The sequence below is a fragment of the Stigmatopora argus genome, chromosome 13 (assembly GCF_051989625.1).
Source record: "Stigmatopora argus isolate UIUO_Sarg chromosome 13, RoL_Sarg_1.0, whole genome shotgun sequence".
Taxonomy (NCBI): Eukaryota; Metazoa; Chordata; class Actinopteri; order Syngnathiformes; family Syngnathidae; genus Stigmatopora; species Stigmatopora argus.
The window spans coordinates 7,358,571-7,377,593 of NC_135399.1; the positions used below are offsets into that span (position 1 = coordinate 7,358,571).

Sequence of the window (19,023 nt, forward strand, 5' to 3'; positions counted from 1 at the left end):
CTGCTCCCTGCAGGTTGTGAATAAAAGCTTGCATTGTGGAATACGCCTTGCCATCTGTCTGAACCCCCTTGACACATATTATCAAAGTGGAAAGAGAGCGAGAATTGTTCCACCACAAACTAAAGGGTCTGTGATTATATGCAAACACAGAAAATTCCCACACACAATGAAGCCCGTTTTCCCTTTTTTGGCCACATGGTGCAAAAGTTACACAGAGCTACATATTTTTGTTCTGGAAATGTCATCACATGAAACAAGCCTTCACTCATTTCACATTAAACTTTTGAATGCTTGGGATAAATTGCTGAGATGTATTTTTTATTAATACTATTGTACTTATGGGATAGTATAAAATATTCCACCGGGGCTTGCGAGGCAAACTTCCTGCTTCTCCATACGTATTGGCGAGCCAGCTGTGTCACGCGTACACTACTAATGTTATTCGATTGTTTTGTGCTTAATATCGATTGTCATCATATGCCTTTTCCCCGCACTACCCTTCGTTGCACTGGCCTGCTTTGGAGCCATTGTTTCCCTTATTTCTGCACTGACTAACACAAAAAAAGCACGGAAAAAATGCAACGGTCTGCCCAGTACTCATAGCGATCTTTGCACGAGGGAGATGTGGCGATAAAGACAGTGCGCTGAAATCATAAGCAGCCTCTCACGTCTCGGCCACCTCGTATCTAAAAAATTGTGTCGTATCTCAAGGCAAATACTTGATTGGAATTTTTTCTGGTGCTGTGGCACTCGAAGGCCGGGGCACTCGTATGTCAAGGCATTACTGTACCATGCATCTTCAAAAGGGTAGCAAGGTTTGCTGGAGCCTAACCTAGTTGACAACAGGCGAAAGGCAGACTACACGTAGACTAGTCGCCAAGCAGCCATATGTCACACAGAGAGTCAAAGGACCATCCACACTCAGAATCATACTGCCACCAGTGGGAATCGAGCCCGCACATGCCTGCACCGAAGTCAGGCGAGTGAACCACTATGCAATGAGGCGGCGTCAATGGTAAAATAGTAATTTGGTTTTAGTTTGAACGAGAAATGTAGTACTAGTGTTAACAATTTTTCAGATGAATATCCCAATCCGGATCTATGAACCACCAACATTTTAGATTAAATAAATATATGAATACATTCAAGAATAACATCCAACATAGAAAATCTAAATTGCAAGTCTTTGCCTCACTGTGTTGAACGGATTATAAGAATTAAAAGGTTTGCTGATAATTGTTAAACCTTCATTTTGTTAGTTTTACTTTCAAAGGGGATATGTTTTTTTTAAACCTAATTCATTTTACTTGAATAGCGACAACCCACACCATCTACAATGACCATGAGACAAGTGCCTCCCCTCATCTCCAGGCGGATCACGTGGGAACGATGGCAGGAGCCTCCTCCTGGACACAACGCTGAAAACAGGGAGACACTGCCATCCTTGTTCCCTTTCGCATGGCTCTTTGTTAAATGGGTGTTTGCTTACCAATTCGCCTGGACTGTATTCTATCATACAGTAAAAAAAATCTCCTTAGACCGGGACCCTAGTGAGGATAAAGTGGTTCAGAAAATGAATAGCATCTTAGACTATCTATCAAAGCATATAGGTAAAAAATAATATGACTGTCGCTAATTGGTGAACGGGAAGGAAAAATATAAATACTACTAAATAAATTCAAGATGCGTCTGAAATCCAACTAAAGGGAAAACTAATCCAGAGCTCTTGGTCACTGCATACTCCTCCATAAACATGGCATAACAGTAAACATCCATAAAAAGGTAAGAAGTCTTAATAGAAACGGGCTTTGATTACTTTGCAAAAATCCCAAAAAGTAACAGTAAAATCCAAGTTATATTGACTTTAAAACTTGGATCAGCAACCCTAATAAACTTCTCTAAGAGAGGCTATTTGTGACCATGTACTGAAGCCAATCGCAGGGTTGTCTAGTAATGTGACATGACACCTTGTGACTTGTTCCACTGATATGTAGTATCTATATATTAATAAGTTTTGTCTGTTAACATTTAATAAATAAACAAAGGTTCTGTGCCACTTCTCAATTTGCCAGCCCTACCTGGAACCTTTTTTACATAGTGTATAGATTTAGAGGCAGAATAAGCTATTTCTGTCTGATTTCATCATTCATTCATCTTCCATACTGCTCATCTCCACAAGGGTGACAGGGGGTACTGGGGTCCATCCCAGCTAACTATGAGCACCTGGAGTAGGACACCCTGAATTGGTGGCCAACCAATCGCAGGGCACCATCAAGACTGGCAACCATTCACGATCACACTAATAGCTAAGCGATATTTAGAATGTTCAACTAGCCTACCCTGCATGTTTTTGGGAGGTGGAGGAAACTGGAGTACCCTGAAAAAACCCACGCAAGCCTCGGGAGAACATGCAAACTCCACACAGTGAGGATCGAGGCACCCAATTATATGTATACATTCATATTTATATAAATTTAATTTACCATATACTTGAATGCAAAAAAACATGATTTTTAAATGTGTTTTTAGAAAAGCATTAAGGAGTTACTCATTATTCCAAATATATATTTTTTATCAATAACATTAAATAATTTGTGAACTCTGAGACCTGCTCGAATGCTCATCTTTCACTGCCCTTGATGATGCCAATCGATTTTTACTAGGAAGGGCTTTCATTCATTCGCCCCTTCCAGTCAAAACAGATTGGACATTTAGCGCTGTCAGTGGCACGGATAAGTTAAATGAGTTCCCTATAAAGATATAACGGTCTTTGTTCGTTTTAGTTTTCATCTTTTACTTGCTTTCCCTTCCTCACGGAAGCATCTGGCTGATTCTTAATATTGTCCTTGCTGCTAGCACCCTCGGGTGAAGCAGGCCATGTCAAACCTGAACTCATCAATCACTGAACGGCAGCTGTGGGGATAGTAAGAGGGAAATGAAGGGATGAGCGAGGAAACGAATAGAGATGCAGTTTGGGTGAAGTATAGCCACCAGTCTACTGTGGCTTGGTTCTTACTTGTTTTTCTCTTAAGAACAACCCTTCCTGCCTCCCCGTCTAGAGCTGCAAGTAACTAACAGTTAGAGAGTTTGCACCCAGCTGTCAAGTCTCACGGGGTTCCTCTCGCCTGATTCAATTCAAAGAACACCAGAGACAAATTGAGAAGAAAAAATTCAAGGGTAGCAGAAAACAGTCAGAGTAGAAAAAAGAATATAAGGTCAGGGGACACATCATAAGAAACGAAAAAATGTGCGGGAGAGGAGAAGCAGTGGGGGAGCCTGCCAGCAGGTAGGTGGTGAGTGTGTATGGTGTGTGTCCGGTGCAAAATGAAGTGTCCCTGTCAAAGCCCCATTTCCCCCTCTGGGTGGCTGCTGATTAATTGTCCTTACGGCTCCTGTGATAGCGAACACTTTAACCAAAACTCCCATGACACAGCCCCATATTCCATCCTGGCAAAAGAGACACCTTTTCTCCAATGTACAAGGTTGCCCTTCCCTGACAGAAATCAAGAGAATTTCGCTTTCCTACTTCGTCTTTTCTCTAAAGACTGCAACAAATAATCTTACATCAGCAACCCATTCACCTTGCCATCGGGGGATAATGTCTCTCTGTGGGTGAGAGGTTTTTGGAACAAAGGCAGGCAGCTGAGAGCAGCATGATACAAAGTGTATCCTGTGCCCCCCCACCTCCTGTGTGTTTACCCATGCACTAGTGACTGGTTGAGATAAAGCACCCCTGTCTCAGGTAAATAGTCTAGCAAAAGATGGTAGAAATTGCACATTTGACTTTGATACCTTACTGCACCAAGTCAGCTACAGTGATTTAATACAATATACAAACTTGATAACTCGGTGCCTGTCACGCAGGTATGCCTTCACAACAAACTTATATTTACAACTGGAGAAGATAAATATGGAGTCAGTGACAGTTTTAACAATCTTTACCCCCCCAAACAATAGATTGCCCTGAAAACTTTATTCATTTCAGGTGGACTTTCAGTTGCTCATGATGCAATACAATTTGCGCTAAAAGGCTGACTTACTATCATGATTATACCTTATGACAGTGTTTCCCGACCTTTTTTGAGCTGCAGCACACTTTTTGCATTGAAAAAATCTCAAGGGACGCCACCATCTGAAAATCTTTCAATTTAAAACGATGTAGCCTATATTAACTATAGTCATTCTCATCAAATTTTATCAGCAGGAATCACAAACCTCCAAAATTACCAAAAAAAAAAAATCACACTGACCTAATGTCACCAAAAGTTGATGTCTGCTGACTCTGGTTCGAGTGACGAAGAAATGTGATGTTTTTAATCGCATAATTTTATGACTTTTCTCTAAATATTACTTACATCTCCTAATATTGTGCCAAAAAAGTGCTCACACAAACTTTACGTCGCCAAAAGTTGATGCCCTCGAAACCAAACAACATCCGGTTTATGTTCGAGAAAAATAAGCAACAGAAGGACTGTTTCACAATTTGAATCTCGTAATAGTATAATCTATAATTTAACGTTTATCATGTTTTGATTTTAACCTTGTAATAGTTCAATTTTAATCTCGTTATATTCATATTAATTTTTCTCTCTGAATATTACATTGTATGACTTCTTGCAATTTTCCGCGGCACACCTCACCATTGCTCACGGCACAGTGGTTGGGAAACACTGCCTTATGATATGCCGACTAAGCGTGAGTGACTATGTAGACATGGTGATATACAGCAATACTTTGTATCCCAATAGTATATGGATATGATCCTGCCAAGACTCCATTTTCATTTTATAAAGGTGTCACTGTTTAAATAACAATGCTACAGGTTGTTAGCAAAAACAATTTAAAAAGACAGTTTACATTAGTCTAATTCATTGTCTGAGATTGATCTGTATACAGGCTTGCGACTTCAAATGGATTGTACTTCTATTGGTGATATACTCATTTAAAATCACAGCAGAATGATTGGACCCACATTATTGGATGTCGATCATCATTTTGGGAAGAGTGACAAACGTTCTTTTTTTTTAATAGAGGTATGCATGGCGGGCAAAAAATAAAATCTGAAAGAGTACAGAAAAGTGGATCAGTGCATTATTTCTAAGTACCCCTTGTACCATTGACGTAATTTTAGTGTCGTACATGTACCAATACCAGTATCAGTGCAACACTAGATGTACAGGAGACAGCAAAAAAACACTAAAATAGTGTAGTATCAACATAATACTGATATATTTGTACATGTTGAAAACAATTCAAAGTATTTATTTGCACTGTTGGTGAGCTGAATTGCAAAAAATGCGTATGACAGCATGCAGTATATTTTTACAGTCTTGGAAACAGCTGTCATTGGCATGGTCCCTTTCACCACACTGCAAAACCATTGGAACTATTTAAAATGGACGTATTGGGACTATACCCCAACCCCTCAAAAAAGCAACCAAGGTCAATTGCCTTTCCTGCTCCTCTCATCCTGTGCTTTATGAACCTTCACATCCAGGAGAAGAGAGCTGCGTTATTTCTACTCTATCCAAGGTGACTGCGCCAGTGACAGGCACACTATTACTGCCAGGCAAGACAATCACTTCCCTTTAATCAGCGGTAATGCAAAACTGGTAAATAAAATGTCGATTTGTAGCTCCTGCTAGGACAGTTTTGAGGTAGTAATAGCATATGAATTTCAGTCATTGCATAATTTCAGTCATCTACATCTACATCTGAACAAATAGAAAAACACATGCTTGAAAAATTTTGCTAAATATTTGATTCTCATAAATCTAATTTTTAAACTAACCAAATAGAAGGACTGAAATATGACATTGTTACCAATGTGAAAGACAGTAAAGATATAGTAGATAGTAGTTAGTAGTTATTCATTTTGTTTATTAGTGAAATACATACCTGTCAACATCAGGCAATTGTTCCCCTTATTAATAATTGAATGTACTTTTTAAAAGTGTTCTTTTTAACAGTACAAAAGTTGTTATGCGGCGGACACACTTTGAAATGATCAAAAAACGTATAAAATACGGGAAAATTTATAAGTTGACAGATATGGAAACAGAAAAATAAATTACTATGGTGCCCATAGTTTAGTGGGATAGGCGACAGGACCCCCACGACCCTTGTGAGGATAAGCAGTATTAAAAATGAATGAATTTTGTATCCAGATACAACAATCTAATACTGAGACCTTTCAATACTTTTGACAACCCTTACAACAACAACGCTTGTAAAGCCAATCTTCAAAGACAAAAATCACCAAATCAAGATTTTCAAAGAACTGGGTGTTCAAGCCAACTTTATCTGATATTGCTCAAAGGCCGTCTGTAATTACATTGTAAATGCAGATTAGCTATGAATATTTTAAATGTCGATTACGAAAAGAGGAAAGAGACGAAGAGGAAAAGACTTGAGAGGAAACTGCCTTTTTAGAGCTCCCACATGCGGAACTGAATGAAAGGCTCATTTAAAGGTCGAACTCCTCTTTTATACCAAGTTGTCAGCCTATTATCATCCTTTCATATCTTGGCTACCGTTATTAACTCTGACCAAGAATAGAAAAAGACAGAAAATTACAATAATAGCCACTCCTCCAAAATGGCACGTCGTCAGTAAAGAGAGGAAAATAACATGGTAAGTCAACTGTGTTTATGTCACGCTTCGTTATCAATTGTATGGAATTAAGTAGAACAAATCAAAACCAAATGTTATACGAGTTAGAAGTATGTAGAACATTGCATTAAGAGAGAAGCCCAGAAAGTCAATCTGCCACTCATTCTCCATAACCTTCAGTCGTACACAGACAAACATCGACATCTATCAAACATACAAGCAGGCAAGAGGTTTCCTAAAGCTTCGTAGTTGTTGTTTTTTTCCGCTATATTTTGAAATCTTCCAAAAATGTCTGTCAAAGGTTTTTGAGAGGCTGACAGCACTCTCTCGCCTTCAAGAAGGAATACAAGCACAGACACTCATTGCGTAAGGAAGGATTCAATGCTGCAATATTATCAGGGATCAAAATTTGTAGAAAATGACAGATTTACATCATACACTTGAACAATTGGCAAATGTATTGAGTTTTCCTTGTAACTTCAGTTTTATAGTGATAGTTTTGGGTATTAAACGGTTAACTAGTATGTTTGAAGATGTTTGCGTATACACATTTATTTAAAACATATTTGGTGTCATTTTATAATTTTATCCTGAGGCCTAAGTGCAGAACCGAAGCCTATACCAGCTAAAAATGTATATACCTTGAATTGGTTGCCAGCTAATCACACGGCATGATGAGACAAAAAAGGCACGCTCGAACAGGGTACTCGGACGTTAGGTCGCCCCGACGTTTGGTCGCCCCGACGTTTGGCAACATGACAGAGAGTTTACTGTTGAAACCAGCTCTCAAAATTATATTCACCCGGGCGACCAAACGTCCGGGCGACCAAACGTCCGGGCGACCAAACGTCCGGGCGACCAAACGTCCGGGCGACCAAACGTCCGGGCGACCAAACGTCCGGTCACGCTCGAACAGAATCGCTGACTGGAGAGGTTGGAATGTTCATTCAGCAAAAACCACACATGGCTTTAGGATGTGGGAACAAACAGATTACCCAGAGAAAATCCACACAGGTATGGGGAGACCATTCAAACTCCACACTGAAACCTAGAATTCACCAGGGATAGAAGTCTCTGTGAGGCAGAATTGCTAACACCACTACCCACCCCCCCCCCCATGTACACAATAATTTTGTCAAATTACCACCTACAACACTCCAACAAAGTAACACTTCCTCCTGTTCCAATGGTTTTAAGATTTTTTTTCATGAATTAACATTGGCAGCCATTGCCACAAGGAGGGGCTAATAAATATTCACACATTCATCCATCCAGGTCAAAATGGATTAGACGTCGATCATTGTTAGTTGTACTGAATGAGTTGATCATTATTTTCTAATGAAGAAATACAATTAAAGTATTAAGTAGAGAAGCACCTTGCGAGAGCAAACCTCACCCAAATTCAAAGTATTGTTGTTTCTGACCTTTGACCATATTGTATAATATTTGTATTATCACTGATATGTATATATATACAGTGGATAAATAAAAAAATCAGAAAATTTTGATTAATAATTAAATAATCAAATTAATATGGTTATCACCCTTCCGCGACTGGACAGTGGTAGTGTTTTGCACGTCAGTTAAAGGGAGGCCAAAAAAGCTTCTGACAACAAACTCTAGTCTATTTGATGAACTACATATTCTTGTTTGCCATTCTCCAGACACATTATTTTAAAACAGCCATACAACAAGCTGGGATGCACCAATACCATTATGAAATCCTTCACACAGGATGCGTCTAACAGTTGACAATAATGATGATGCATGGCCTACCATACGGACATGTATTTTGCCAGTATAACTGCGTTTGATAAATGAGGTTATGGATCTTGTAAAGGTCACATAAAATATGATCCAATCACTTGTGCTGCCAGAAGACAGTCTAAATGTTGATGAACCCATCAACAAGTCAAATGGAAATAAAAAAATTCCTCCAGTACAACAAAAACAAAAAGAAATAAGTAGTAAGATGGGGTAATGCAAAGAGGGTGATCATAATAGCTGAAATATTACTAAATGCAATAACAATAATGAGGTAAAGATCAAATAAGGGAGATTCTGACAAATACTGTTGGACTTGAGTACACAGTCTTTTCGCTGTTTGTTCATTTTTGGAATCATGAATCATTCGTTGGCATCCATTCTTGTCATTGCATGATTGATGCCAACGGATATGTGTGACTAAATTACTATCCGATTCCATTGGTGTAAGCGAAAAGATAGGATGAGTAAATGGAGTCCATCTGTTTTCTGCTATTAAAATGTATCTTATACAAAAAGAATGATTTGAAGAAATGCCATAAGTCGCAATATGCAATAAGTCAATCAATCAGATAGTAGATGAAAAGAACAAGGTCGGTAATTTTCTTGGCTGCGATTTATTACCGCTTTTGCTGCATGTACTCGGCACACGTGTGTATTAGAACTTTACCCATTGATTATAAACGAGATTCCAGGTCCTTTCACAGATGTTTATGGGTGATTAACACAGCATAGAACTAAAGTTCAGACATCCAAAATAAGGAAAAGTATATTAAACATTGCACAGCATGAGCATTGGTATACAGAATTACCTTAAGATACGAGCTTAATGCGTTCCGGGAGCGAGCTTGCATGTCAATTTACTCACATCCACTTTTCCCATAGAAAATAACTAAATAGTACAAATTAATCCATTCCCACCCTCTGAAAAAACACAAAAAAATAGAATATTACAATGGAAAAAAAATAATACATTTAAAAAATATATTATATATATATATATATATATATATATATATATATATATATATATATATATATATATATATATATATATATATATATATATATATATATATATATATATATATATATATATTTTTTTTTTTTTTTTTTTTTCATTGTAATATCCTATTTTTTTGTGTTTTTTCAGAGGGTGGGAATGGATTAATTTGTATTTAGTTATTTTCTATAGGAAATGCCAGTGTTAGTGTTGGCGCTCCCTCTCCAAAAAATGGCATTTCTTAAGCCCATTTTCAAGTGGATGGGTCTAATGTTCTAACCTCCTGAGCTCCAAATACTCCACAAAGTAAAATAGTAGCATGGCATCGTTGTTTTGTTAAGTGATAGCACATGTAAGCACATTCTGAAGTGTGGATGAGTGCAGTGCAGTGTGAGTGTAGGCCAGCAGGAGACAGAGTACAGGAGTAATCTCCCTGAAGCACTGCAAGATAGTACTAGTGCAAGTGCGCCCTCAGGTTCCATGGGGTTGCACAGCAGCACCATAGATTGCTGTCGGACTAAGCAGTACAAATAATCAGCATGGAAAATCAGTACAAGGTTAATATTTAAGGGAATCATTATAATATTAATGAGAACGATCAAGACATCTAACCAAAAGGGACTACATACTACTAAAAATATGTAACATAGTCATAGAAGAAGTATAGGTGTGATGAATAATGAATTAATATACAGCTAGTTCACTACCCAAAAAAAACCAAGCATTTTGACAGTTGATTAATATATTGGTATGTTGTTTAATTTAAAATTGTTCTAATCTGGACAATTTTAGCATCTCAGCAGGAAATTTCTAGAGTCTTCAGAATATCATTTACTTTGCAAAACAATTATCAACATGTGATCTTATTTTCATACTAAAGAAGTGATTCATAATCAATTCAAGTTTGTGAAATGCCTGCACTGTCAATTTCATATTTTGATATTAAAATGATATACTTGTATCAGTCACAGGCAGAAATATATTGAACTTTGTTTAAGCACAAATTCAAAAAAACATTTGATTCATGTTTAAATAGTAATTTGAATTAACTAAATAATGTTGCAATCCAAAAAAATCAACATGAGTTTATAAAAAAAATAAAGATTAACTCATCAAATGCCTAACGCCGCGATAGACAGCCAATCCATTTTGACAATGAGTGGTCAGAGTCTAATCATTGGACGTATATTTCCATCAATGGCAGTTAAAAGATCTCTGATTACTTATATTGAACTATGTTGAACTTTGTGTAAGCACTAAATATAAAAAAAATAATTTCACATTTATTAAGATCTGTGTTGAGTTGAACTTAGTTACACACTTATTTTAATGAAAGTGTAGACAATAATGTACGACTAGAAATCATCTATACTATTGTGGACATACGCATGTAAATCATTTTGATCTCTTTTGCCCATCTAGCCTCTCTCCACCCCAGGCAGCAGTGTCAATTCTTTCTTTTCTTTTTTTAACAGAAAACATTCAAATTTAAAATTCATTTAATTTAAAAGACAGTTCCAAACTTCTCAAAAAAACAAAAACTAAATATAGGAAGATATGGAGCACAATATTGAGTGGTTATAGTATCTATATCCACATTACATTGACTGTACTAATTGAAAGAGCCCACACAAATACAGAGTCGGATGTAATGCCTAAAATCTTGTATATGGAATACATGAATATTCATAAATCGCAGCATTATCTTGAATGGGGCCATATGGCGTGGAATCAGCAGCTATTTGCAATTCCCAGCTTCACTGTTTAGAAGTGTGGTGCAATGCAGGAACTCTGTGGCCACTCAGCAGCCTGTACACATGCTTCCTAGCGACAAGTTTGGCTGCTTAGGTGACAAACAGTTTTAATTTAGCAAAGGACTACACAGCCTGAGAACATGTTCCATTTCTTTTCACAAGCTTAGCAATGCAAGAGGAGTTGAATATAAATGGACATTGGAATATGCCGCAACTGCACATAAGATGAGCAGCTATTTTTTTTTAAAAAAAGCTTAAATTGAATAAAATGTGTAGAGAACCCATTTGAGGAAGAGCAAGCCTGGACATGTGCGTATTTCCACATTGGCGACCTCTAGCTCATTGGAAGAAAGGCACATAAGCACACACACACACAACAGCGCTTCCATCTCGTTACCCTCACCGTGCCTCAAATTAACCAGTGTTTGCACTAGATTATTTGCATAATCTATTCGTTGTACATCTTCTGAGCTCTATTTAATTTGACGTGAAACACAATGAGGTGGTCTGCCTGTGCAAAAAAACAAAAAGGGAGGGAGCATAACACCAGCTGTTTGCCAGTGGCATTACTCAAACATTCTGGAAAAATGAGTATATCAGGTAAATGGCAGGTTTAGGTTTATTACATTTATGACTAATTATAACTCTGATTGACTTTCCAGTTGTTCAAATCACTGAATACTCCACGATGAGTGTCTTTCTGTGATATGTTGTATATACTAAATAAATTGTATTTTTCTGTCTAGACTACATAATTACAGTATCTTGTGGCATGCATATAATAACAAACAACAAATGTGTCAGGCTTCTAAATCTGTACTTCACGTTTAAAATGTCACATTATTTGCTCTGTTAAGACATCCAGCATATGTTTGTTTCTTTACCAGCAAAACCAGTACCAAAACACAACAAATAAAACAGAAACTTGCAGATCTTTTATTTTTTGATATTGGTTTTGCAGGCTTTTCATTTCACAGCAACATGAATGAAACAGATGTATTAAATAAAGCCATTCTTCTTTATTAACTCAGTGCATGTCATTGACAGCAATAGACGTCCATCCATTGTGACCGAGGACGGTAGCAATCAAACAACAATATTTGTTATGGTTTGGTACCATATTTGCAGGATTTCCACCTCACTGTGAGCAACATTTGGTTTTTATTCACTGTCTGCCATGCACAGCGATGGACGTCCAATGCAAATCTAGACGATGAATTTGGATTGGCCGTCCATCGCCGTCAATGGCAGTGAAACACGATCACTTCAGGCCAATTTGGATGTGATGTCAATCACTGTCAATTGCGGTGAATGAGTTCAAAGCTAAGTGTCGTGGAAAATCCGAAGTGCGCTTTCCAGTGCGTAAAAGAGCGCCGTCGCATCGCTCGTCAAAGTGAGGTGCACATGGTCCCCGGGGGAGTTGCAAATAAAACCAAATATACTGTAATTTCACGGTAATCCGCTTTAATATCACGCCGTTTGAAAAATGCATATGGACAACAGTTCACTACTCCGAGCGCATCCCCGCAAGACTCGTGATGCGTCCACATTTGGAGGAGCGGATCGGAAAACCTGATTTGCGATCATAGGTTTGATTTTACAAGAAAAAGGCGCAAGGTATCAACTTTTTCAAAGATCACCTAACCACTTTTGTTTTGAAATAAAGGACATTTAAATGTAACATTTAAAATGAATGACATAAATCCAAATCTGGCAAAAGTACGAGACACGCACACAAAACAAGCTCGTCATGAACGCAAAAAGAACATCATGGGCAAAAAAATATACATCTTTCTCAATTTTTTCCCCATCCATGCATGCCCTCAGTGCGTCACTTGGTCCCCGGAAAACTGCGCGCACATGTCGGCTTCACTCACCTGACTGTGATGAGCTCGAACCAAACAGGAGGCACGTCAGGAAAAAGTCGAGGCAATATAGGACAGTCGCTTGTTTCATTGTTGCGCTTGCCAGTTATTTCCTTTAAATTCACATGTCCAACAGCGTATCCTTGTTTAAAGCAACCTCACAACAGGCTGGCTCGTTTTTAAAGCCAATTCAACGGCACTTTAGGGACTTCACAAGGGGTGGAGGGTGATTTTCCCCCCTCTCCTTATTACTAAGTTTGTCGGACTTTGCTTCTGGTAGACCTCTCAATGTAAAAAAAAAAAGCTAAAATTGAAGCTGGCTGGCTAAACAAGTTTCCAGCGCGCGCACAGTACAGCTTGTCTCAACAGTATAAGGCTGTATTCATGCCATTTCTCCCCCACTGGCCACTTGCACTCAGTATGCGGCGCCACGCTTGCTTTTTTTAGCCACACCTCCAAGCAATTTAGCTCCTCCCACGCAAATTGTGATTGGAACAGGTGGTTGACTATCAACTCGTGACCTACCAGACACTTCTATGCCTACTCTGCCATTGGTCTACTTGATTGAACACTTCATTTTAAATTCTTATTCTGCACCTGTCACTAGAATATGGTGTAAATTCATTCTGGGAGAAAAACATTATAGTGTAGTCATGTATTAGGCAGTGTCAAACTGGTGGCCCGGGGTCCAGATCTGGACTGGCAAAAGTAAATCACGTGCCTTGACTGAATGTTTTTTTTATCCTAAAATAAAATTGATATAAGTTTTTTAACAAAATTAAAAGCTAATTTAATGTTTTGTTTGGCTTTTTATCATCATGGTGCTCCAAAAGAAACCATAGCCATGTTCTTTAAAAAATGGTTTAGCCCAGGGGTGGCCAAGTTCCAAATCTCCCCCCTCTACCACACCTGAATCAAATGATCAACTCATCAGGAAGCTTCCAGAAGCTTGATACCAATCCCACTCATTTGATTCAGCTGTGTTGGTGGAGGGAGACATGCAAAACACACTGGATTGGGGCTCTCGAGGACCGGACTTGGCCACCCCTGGTTTAGCCCAGGGGTGGGCAAACTATTCCACAAAGGGCCATAGTGGGTGCAGGTTTTCATTCCAACCTATTGGGTGGGGTCACCTTTTCACCAATCTGCTGTCCCACAAGTGCAATCAGTGGATTGCAGTCAGGTGGTTCTTGTTTTCTGCAGAAATCTCATTGGTTAAACTATCAGTGCTATATCAGTTGGAACAAAAACCTGCACCCACAGTGGTCCTCCAGTACCAGTTTGCCCATAGCTGGACTTTAGCCCAATATTATTAGTAATCAGGGGTGGCCAAACCAGTCCTCAAGGGCCACTGTGGGTACAGGTTTTTGTTCCAACCCATCCAGCACAGGCACTTTAACCAATGAGATTTCTGCTGAAAACAAGAAGCACCTAACTGCAACCCACTGATTGCACTTGTAGGACAACAAATTGTTGAAAGTGTCCATTTGATGGGTTGGAATGAAAACCCACACCCACTGCAGCCTGTTGTGGAATAGTTTGCCCACCCCAGTGTTAGTTCCTTCCAAAATGGCAAATACCTTTTTTTTTTTATCAAATGCAAATAAAAACTCATCTGAAACTTCCCCTACCAGGTTTCATTGAACTATGACCTCCCGGTGCACAAAAAAAATGCTGCCATCTTTTGGATAACTGGAAAAACTACATGAGTCAGCACTCAGCAATTAATTCCATTGATGACGCTAAAGTGTGTCCAATCAAGTTAAAAGTCATTTTTTTAAAATTATTCAACAAAGTATTTCTTAAACTATTAAATGAATTAGGTGTCTATTATTGTCATTGACAAGCAAGTTAAATCTATTTCATCTATCTTCCTCTTGTTTATCATCTACAAATTCTTTGCACTCATCCTCCCTTTTTTCTTTTTAGGTCAACCTCTACCCAACTCTGTCCATAAATCAGGCTTCAGGCCTGATTAAACATATTTGACTGGCACATGCCTTTACAAAATGAGCAGCTATTACCACCAAAGGAGGAGAAAATAGTGCCACAAGATCAAATCAAACGAAAATTAATTTTTTTGCCACACTTTTTGTCTCAAACGGAGCTTGATAAAGTGGCAGTCACATTTATTTTTTTGCTAAAGTCATGACGTCGTCAACCATCAGTGAATTTGACTCACTCAAACAGAGTTTTATGAATATACTGGTCACCAATATCAAGCCAGCTGAATTTAGGCAGGTCCCAAGGAAATATGTTGAGTGAAATCAGAAATTTCCTTAGACAAAGTAGTGCTTTGGTCTTATCGTGGTTAAACCACATTGAGTTATATTTCAATAAAAGTTGTACTTTGTTCCTATCTTGTTGCTCTAATGGCAAATCGAAGGCTTTTCAGGCAGGTGTTATAGATATTCCCTACCCAGTACTGGGCTGTGAGCCCATCACGGATGGTGAGTGTGCACTTGAAATGATCAACATGGGATACCACACAAATAATTACATCTGCCATTCCACCAAGAATGGCCTGGAAACAGTGATATTATGCCACGGGGCATCTACAATGCCAAAAAATACCCAGGTGTTGTTAGGTAATTATGAAATCAAGGTTTGCACTTCTTTTTTTTTTAAATACCGGGACTCAGATTCCTCTGTTCATTTTTTCCCCCTCAGTTTCTCTTCTAATCATGTTAGATAACAGTGGAAGCTTCAGGTCCCTTCCTAATTGGCTTTAGTTCTGTTTCACAAAAGCATTAGAGAGGCAGTGTCTAGGCCAAAGTGATTACTTGAATAAGGAATGTGGATCATAAATTGGATTCAGTATTTGTGATTGCCGGGTGAAACACATCGGGGAAAATGAATCACTCTTAACATCCCCCATATCATATACAATTGGTCAGGACAATTTATTGCAGACATTTCACTCATTCATTCATTCATCCATTTTCGGAACCACTTTATCCTCACTATGGTCGCAGGGGGAGCTGGAGCCTATCCCAGCTGACTTAAAGTAAGGAATAAGATATTAGGGCTTTTTTTCTGAGGCAATAGGTAGACATTTTTGTTTTGTTTTTATTTTGTATTTTTCTGAACTGCTTTATCCTCATTAGGGTCACAGAGGGTGCTGGAGCCAATCCCAGCTGTCTCCAGGCCAGAGGCAGGGGACAGCCTACCATGCATGTTTTTTTGAAATGTGGGAGGAAACCGGAGTACCCAGAGAAAATCCACACAGGCCCTGGGAGAACATGCAAACTCCACACAGGTGGACAGACCGGGATTCTAACCCAGAACCCCAGAACTGTAAGGCTGACGTGCTAACCACTCATCCGCCGGACCGCCTCATACATATCATTAACCAGGCTAATCAAACAAATGAAAAATATCAAGACCAGTATTATTTCATAAGCTGCCATTGGGTAGGGAGTCAAAATGGATTGGTCATCTAGTGCCATTAAAGGGAGGTACTGAGCTCAGATACATGGTTTTTGGTTTATTTTACTAAGAAAAGAACTATAGGTTGATGGTCTAATCTAGTCGAGTTGTTAGTAGGACTGTAAGCTAAAGAGAAAACACTCGCATAACTTGTTTTTTTGTTAGTCAGATAAAGATGATAATGTGATACGTACATCAACATTCATGCTTAACTAGTCTACTATTACAACCAAGTCCAAACTACACCACTATGCCATTATACACAAATTTTCTCCAAGTCACAGTTAGTCTGCTGAATGACTTTGAACAACATTCCACGGCACTCTAGTTCTTATTAAGTTGGACACTTCAGACTAGTTTATGGAATGCAGCAAGGAAGGCGTTACCCATTTAAATTTTTGCACGGTATCTGAGCATTGTTCCGAAGTGCTGATGTATTAAACAGGGTTGCAGTCATTAATTTCATTTTGGACGCAGCAACTCTACGATTTCACAGGCATTATAATTTCTATTATGCTTCTTATTCATTATTATATTGCTTATTGGTGCCATAAGTAGCTCTCCAACTTAACGGATTGAGACAGTTTGAAAGGAAAAAAACATGGATCTGAAGTGTCATCATCATTTCTGAAATATTGACCTAGTACATCAAAGGAGAGACAGAAATGCAATGATGAATCACCAAATAAAAATCTTCCAAAGAAATTGAATCCAATGTGACATAATTCTACAGATACCACCATTCTAAAATGTATTGTAATTGACATCAGAGGTCGAGATGCATAAATCAGTGCTTTCCAACTTTTTTTATGCGCACGTAAACAAATCCTTTTTTCATATATTTACAATCACAGGGCTACAAAAGACACATTTAATTTAAAGTCAAGTTATACCCAAAAGATTTTATTTTTTTTGCAACTCTGTAGTATTATATTGCTACCGTCGGTAAAACATTTTCTTTCATTTCTACAGTAAGCTGTTTTGTTCTAAGATTTTGTTTGTTTGTTTTTTCTTTTCTTTTTTTTGTAGTGTAAATAGCTCAGAGGTCAAAAAAGAGCTTTACAAAGTGGTATTGTACTTGATAGGCTGTTTTGAAACAAGTGACGCAGGCCTTTTCTCAAGGAAACAAAGTCACAAAGGGTTATTACCTTCCGAACCATATGCTGCCTACTTTTGCACTTTGAGAGAAAGACAAATGCCACACCGAGTTACAATATGTCTTCACATCTGGACATTAATCATGCACTCTGACCACATCCTTACACACACAAACATAAACGCATGTATGTGCACAGTGACTGTTAATCAGATTCATGGTTATCATGTACGAGAAAAATATAGTTAATTTTTGTTTTTACTAAATCCTTAAGTTCTACTGTCACCTTTAGTGATTTTGACAGATTGGACATCACTGTACCACAGTCCACATAGTTCATTTCATTTTAAGATAAACAAAATAACGCAAAACATAGTTTTAATCCAATTCCGCTATTTGCCAAGGTTAGTAACCAGATGACCAATGCCCTCATCTGTTTAGTTTCATTGCGTGATAGTAAGCATATTAGTTAATTAATTAGTGTAGTCCCCCCCCCCCCCCCAAATGTAAGCATTTGTATCAGAAAAATGGTTTGTATTTGTTATGTACAGAAAAAAAATATATACGTTGGACAGGCTATTGCTCCAAAATGAACACCGCCAATATAAGTCTCTTTTTTTCAGTGCAACCAAGCTTAGTGGATTGAACACTTTAAAGTGGACTGGCCGGTAATTCTTCCATTGTTTTAATTAATTAATCCATTCATTAATTCATCTTCCATACCACCCATCCTCAAAAGCTTTGAGGGGTTTGCTGGAGCCTAACCCAGCCCTCTACATGTGAAAGGCAGACTACACCCTAGATTGGTCGCCAGTCATTCGTAGGGCACACCAAGAGACAAACAACCATCCGCAAACCCACTCATACTGCCACCAGTGGGAATCGAGCCCAGGCCTGCCTGCATCGAAGTCAGGCGAGTGAACCTCTACACCATGAGGCAGCCCATTGTTATAATTAAAACATTTTACTGAAGACTACTGTGACCAAGTGACAAATGATGTAATGCCAGTGAAAAATTGTTAACAATTACGTTGGAACTGAAAGAACCAGGCTTTAGCCAGTGTTGTTGGGCCCAGTGTTGCCAAAAATGCACCAGTGAAAAAAAATCCTGGTTTGTTTAATATTTTCAGGTGATAAAGTATTAGTTTTTCAATGTTGCTTGTAGAGTCCAGAGGTGTAAATGCACGATATTTACCTTTCAGTAAGATCCTGTGATCCGATGTTAAAGGAGCCCTCATCAGATGCTCTTTTTCTCACATACTAGCGGTTCACTTGTTTTGAACTTGTAAAATAAATGTTCCTTGGTACTTACTTCATCATCTGACTCACTTTCAATACTACGTACTTAGCTCTATCACACAATAATTTCAACAAGTCTTGACCACTGTTTTCCAGTGAGTCATATGTTCTCTGCCAAAATTCTAGCCTTTGATTATGTCATCGGTTTTAACTATCAAACTCTTAGAATTTTTTTCCCCACAATTTAGATAGTCATGGGTT

At 38.4% G+C, this 19,023-nt stretch overlaps 1 protein-coding gene across 3 annotated transcripts in view; it reads right to left on the bottom strand.

Moving 5' to 3' along the window:
* erbb4b (erb-b2 receptor tyrosine kinase 4b) overlaps positions 1–13,442 on the bottom strand; it is a 162,220-nt gene extending 148,778 nt beyond the window's left edge. For all 3 annotated transcript variants that reach the window (XM_077616611.1, XM_077616613.1, XM_077616610.1), the window contains exon 1: positions 13,011–13,442. In XM_077616611.1, coding sequence (XP_077472737.1) covers positions 13,011–13,089 — 79 coding nt within the window. In that variant the 5' untranslated portion in view covers positions 13,090–13,442. The remainder of the gene's footprint in view (positions 1–13,010) is intronic.
* Between the last annotated feature and the right edge of the window lie 5,581 nt (positions 13,443–19,023).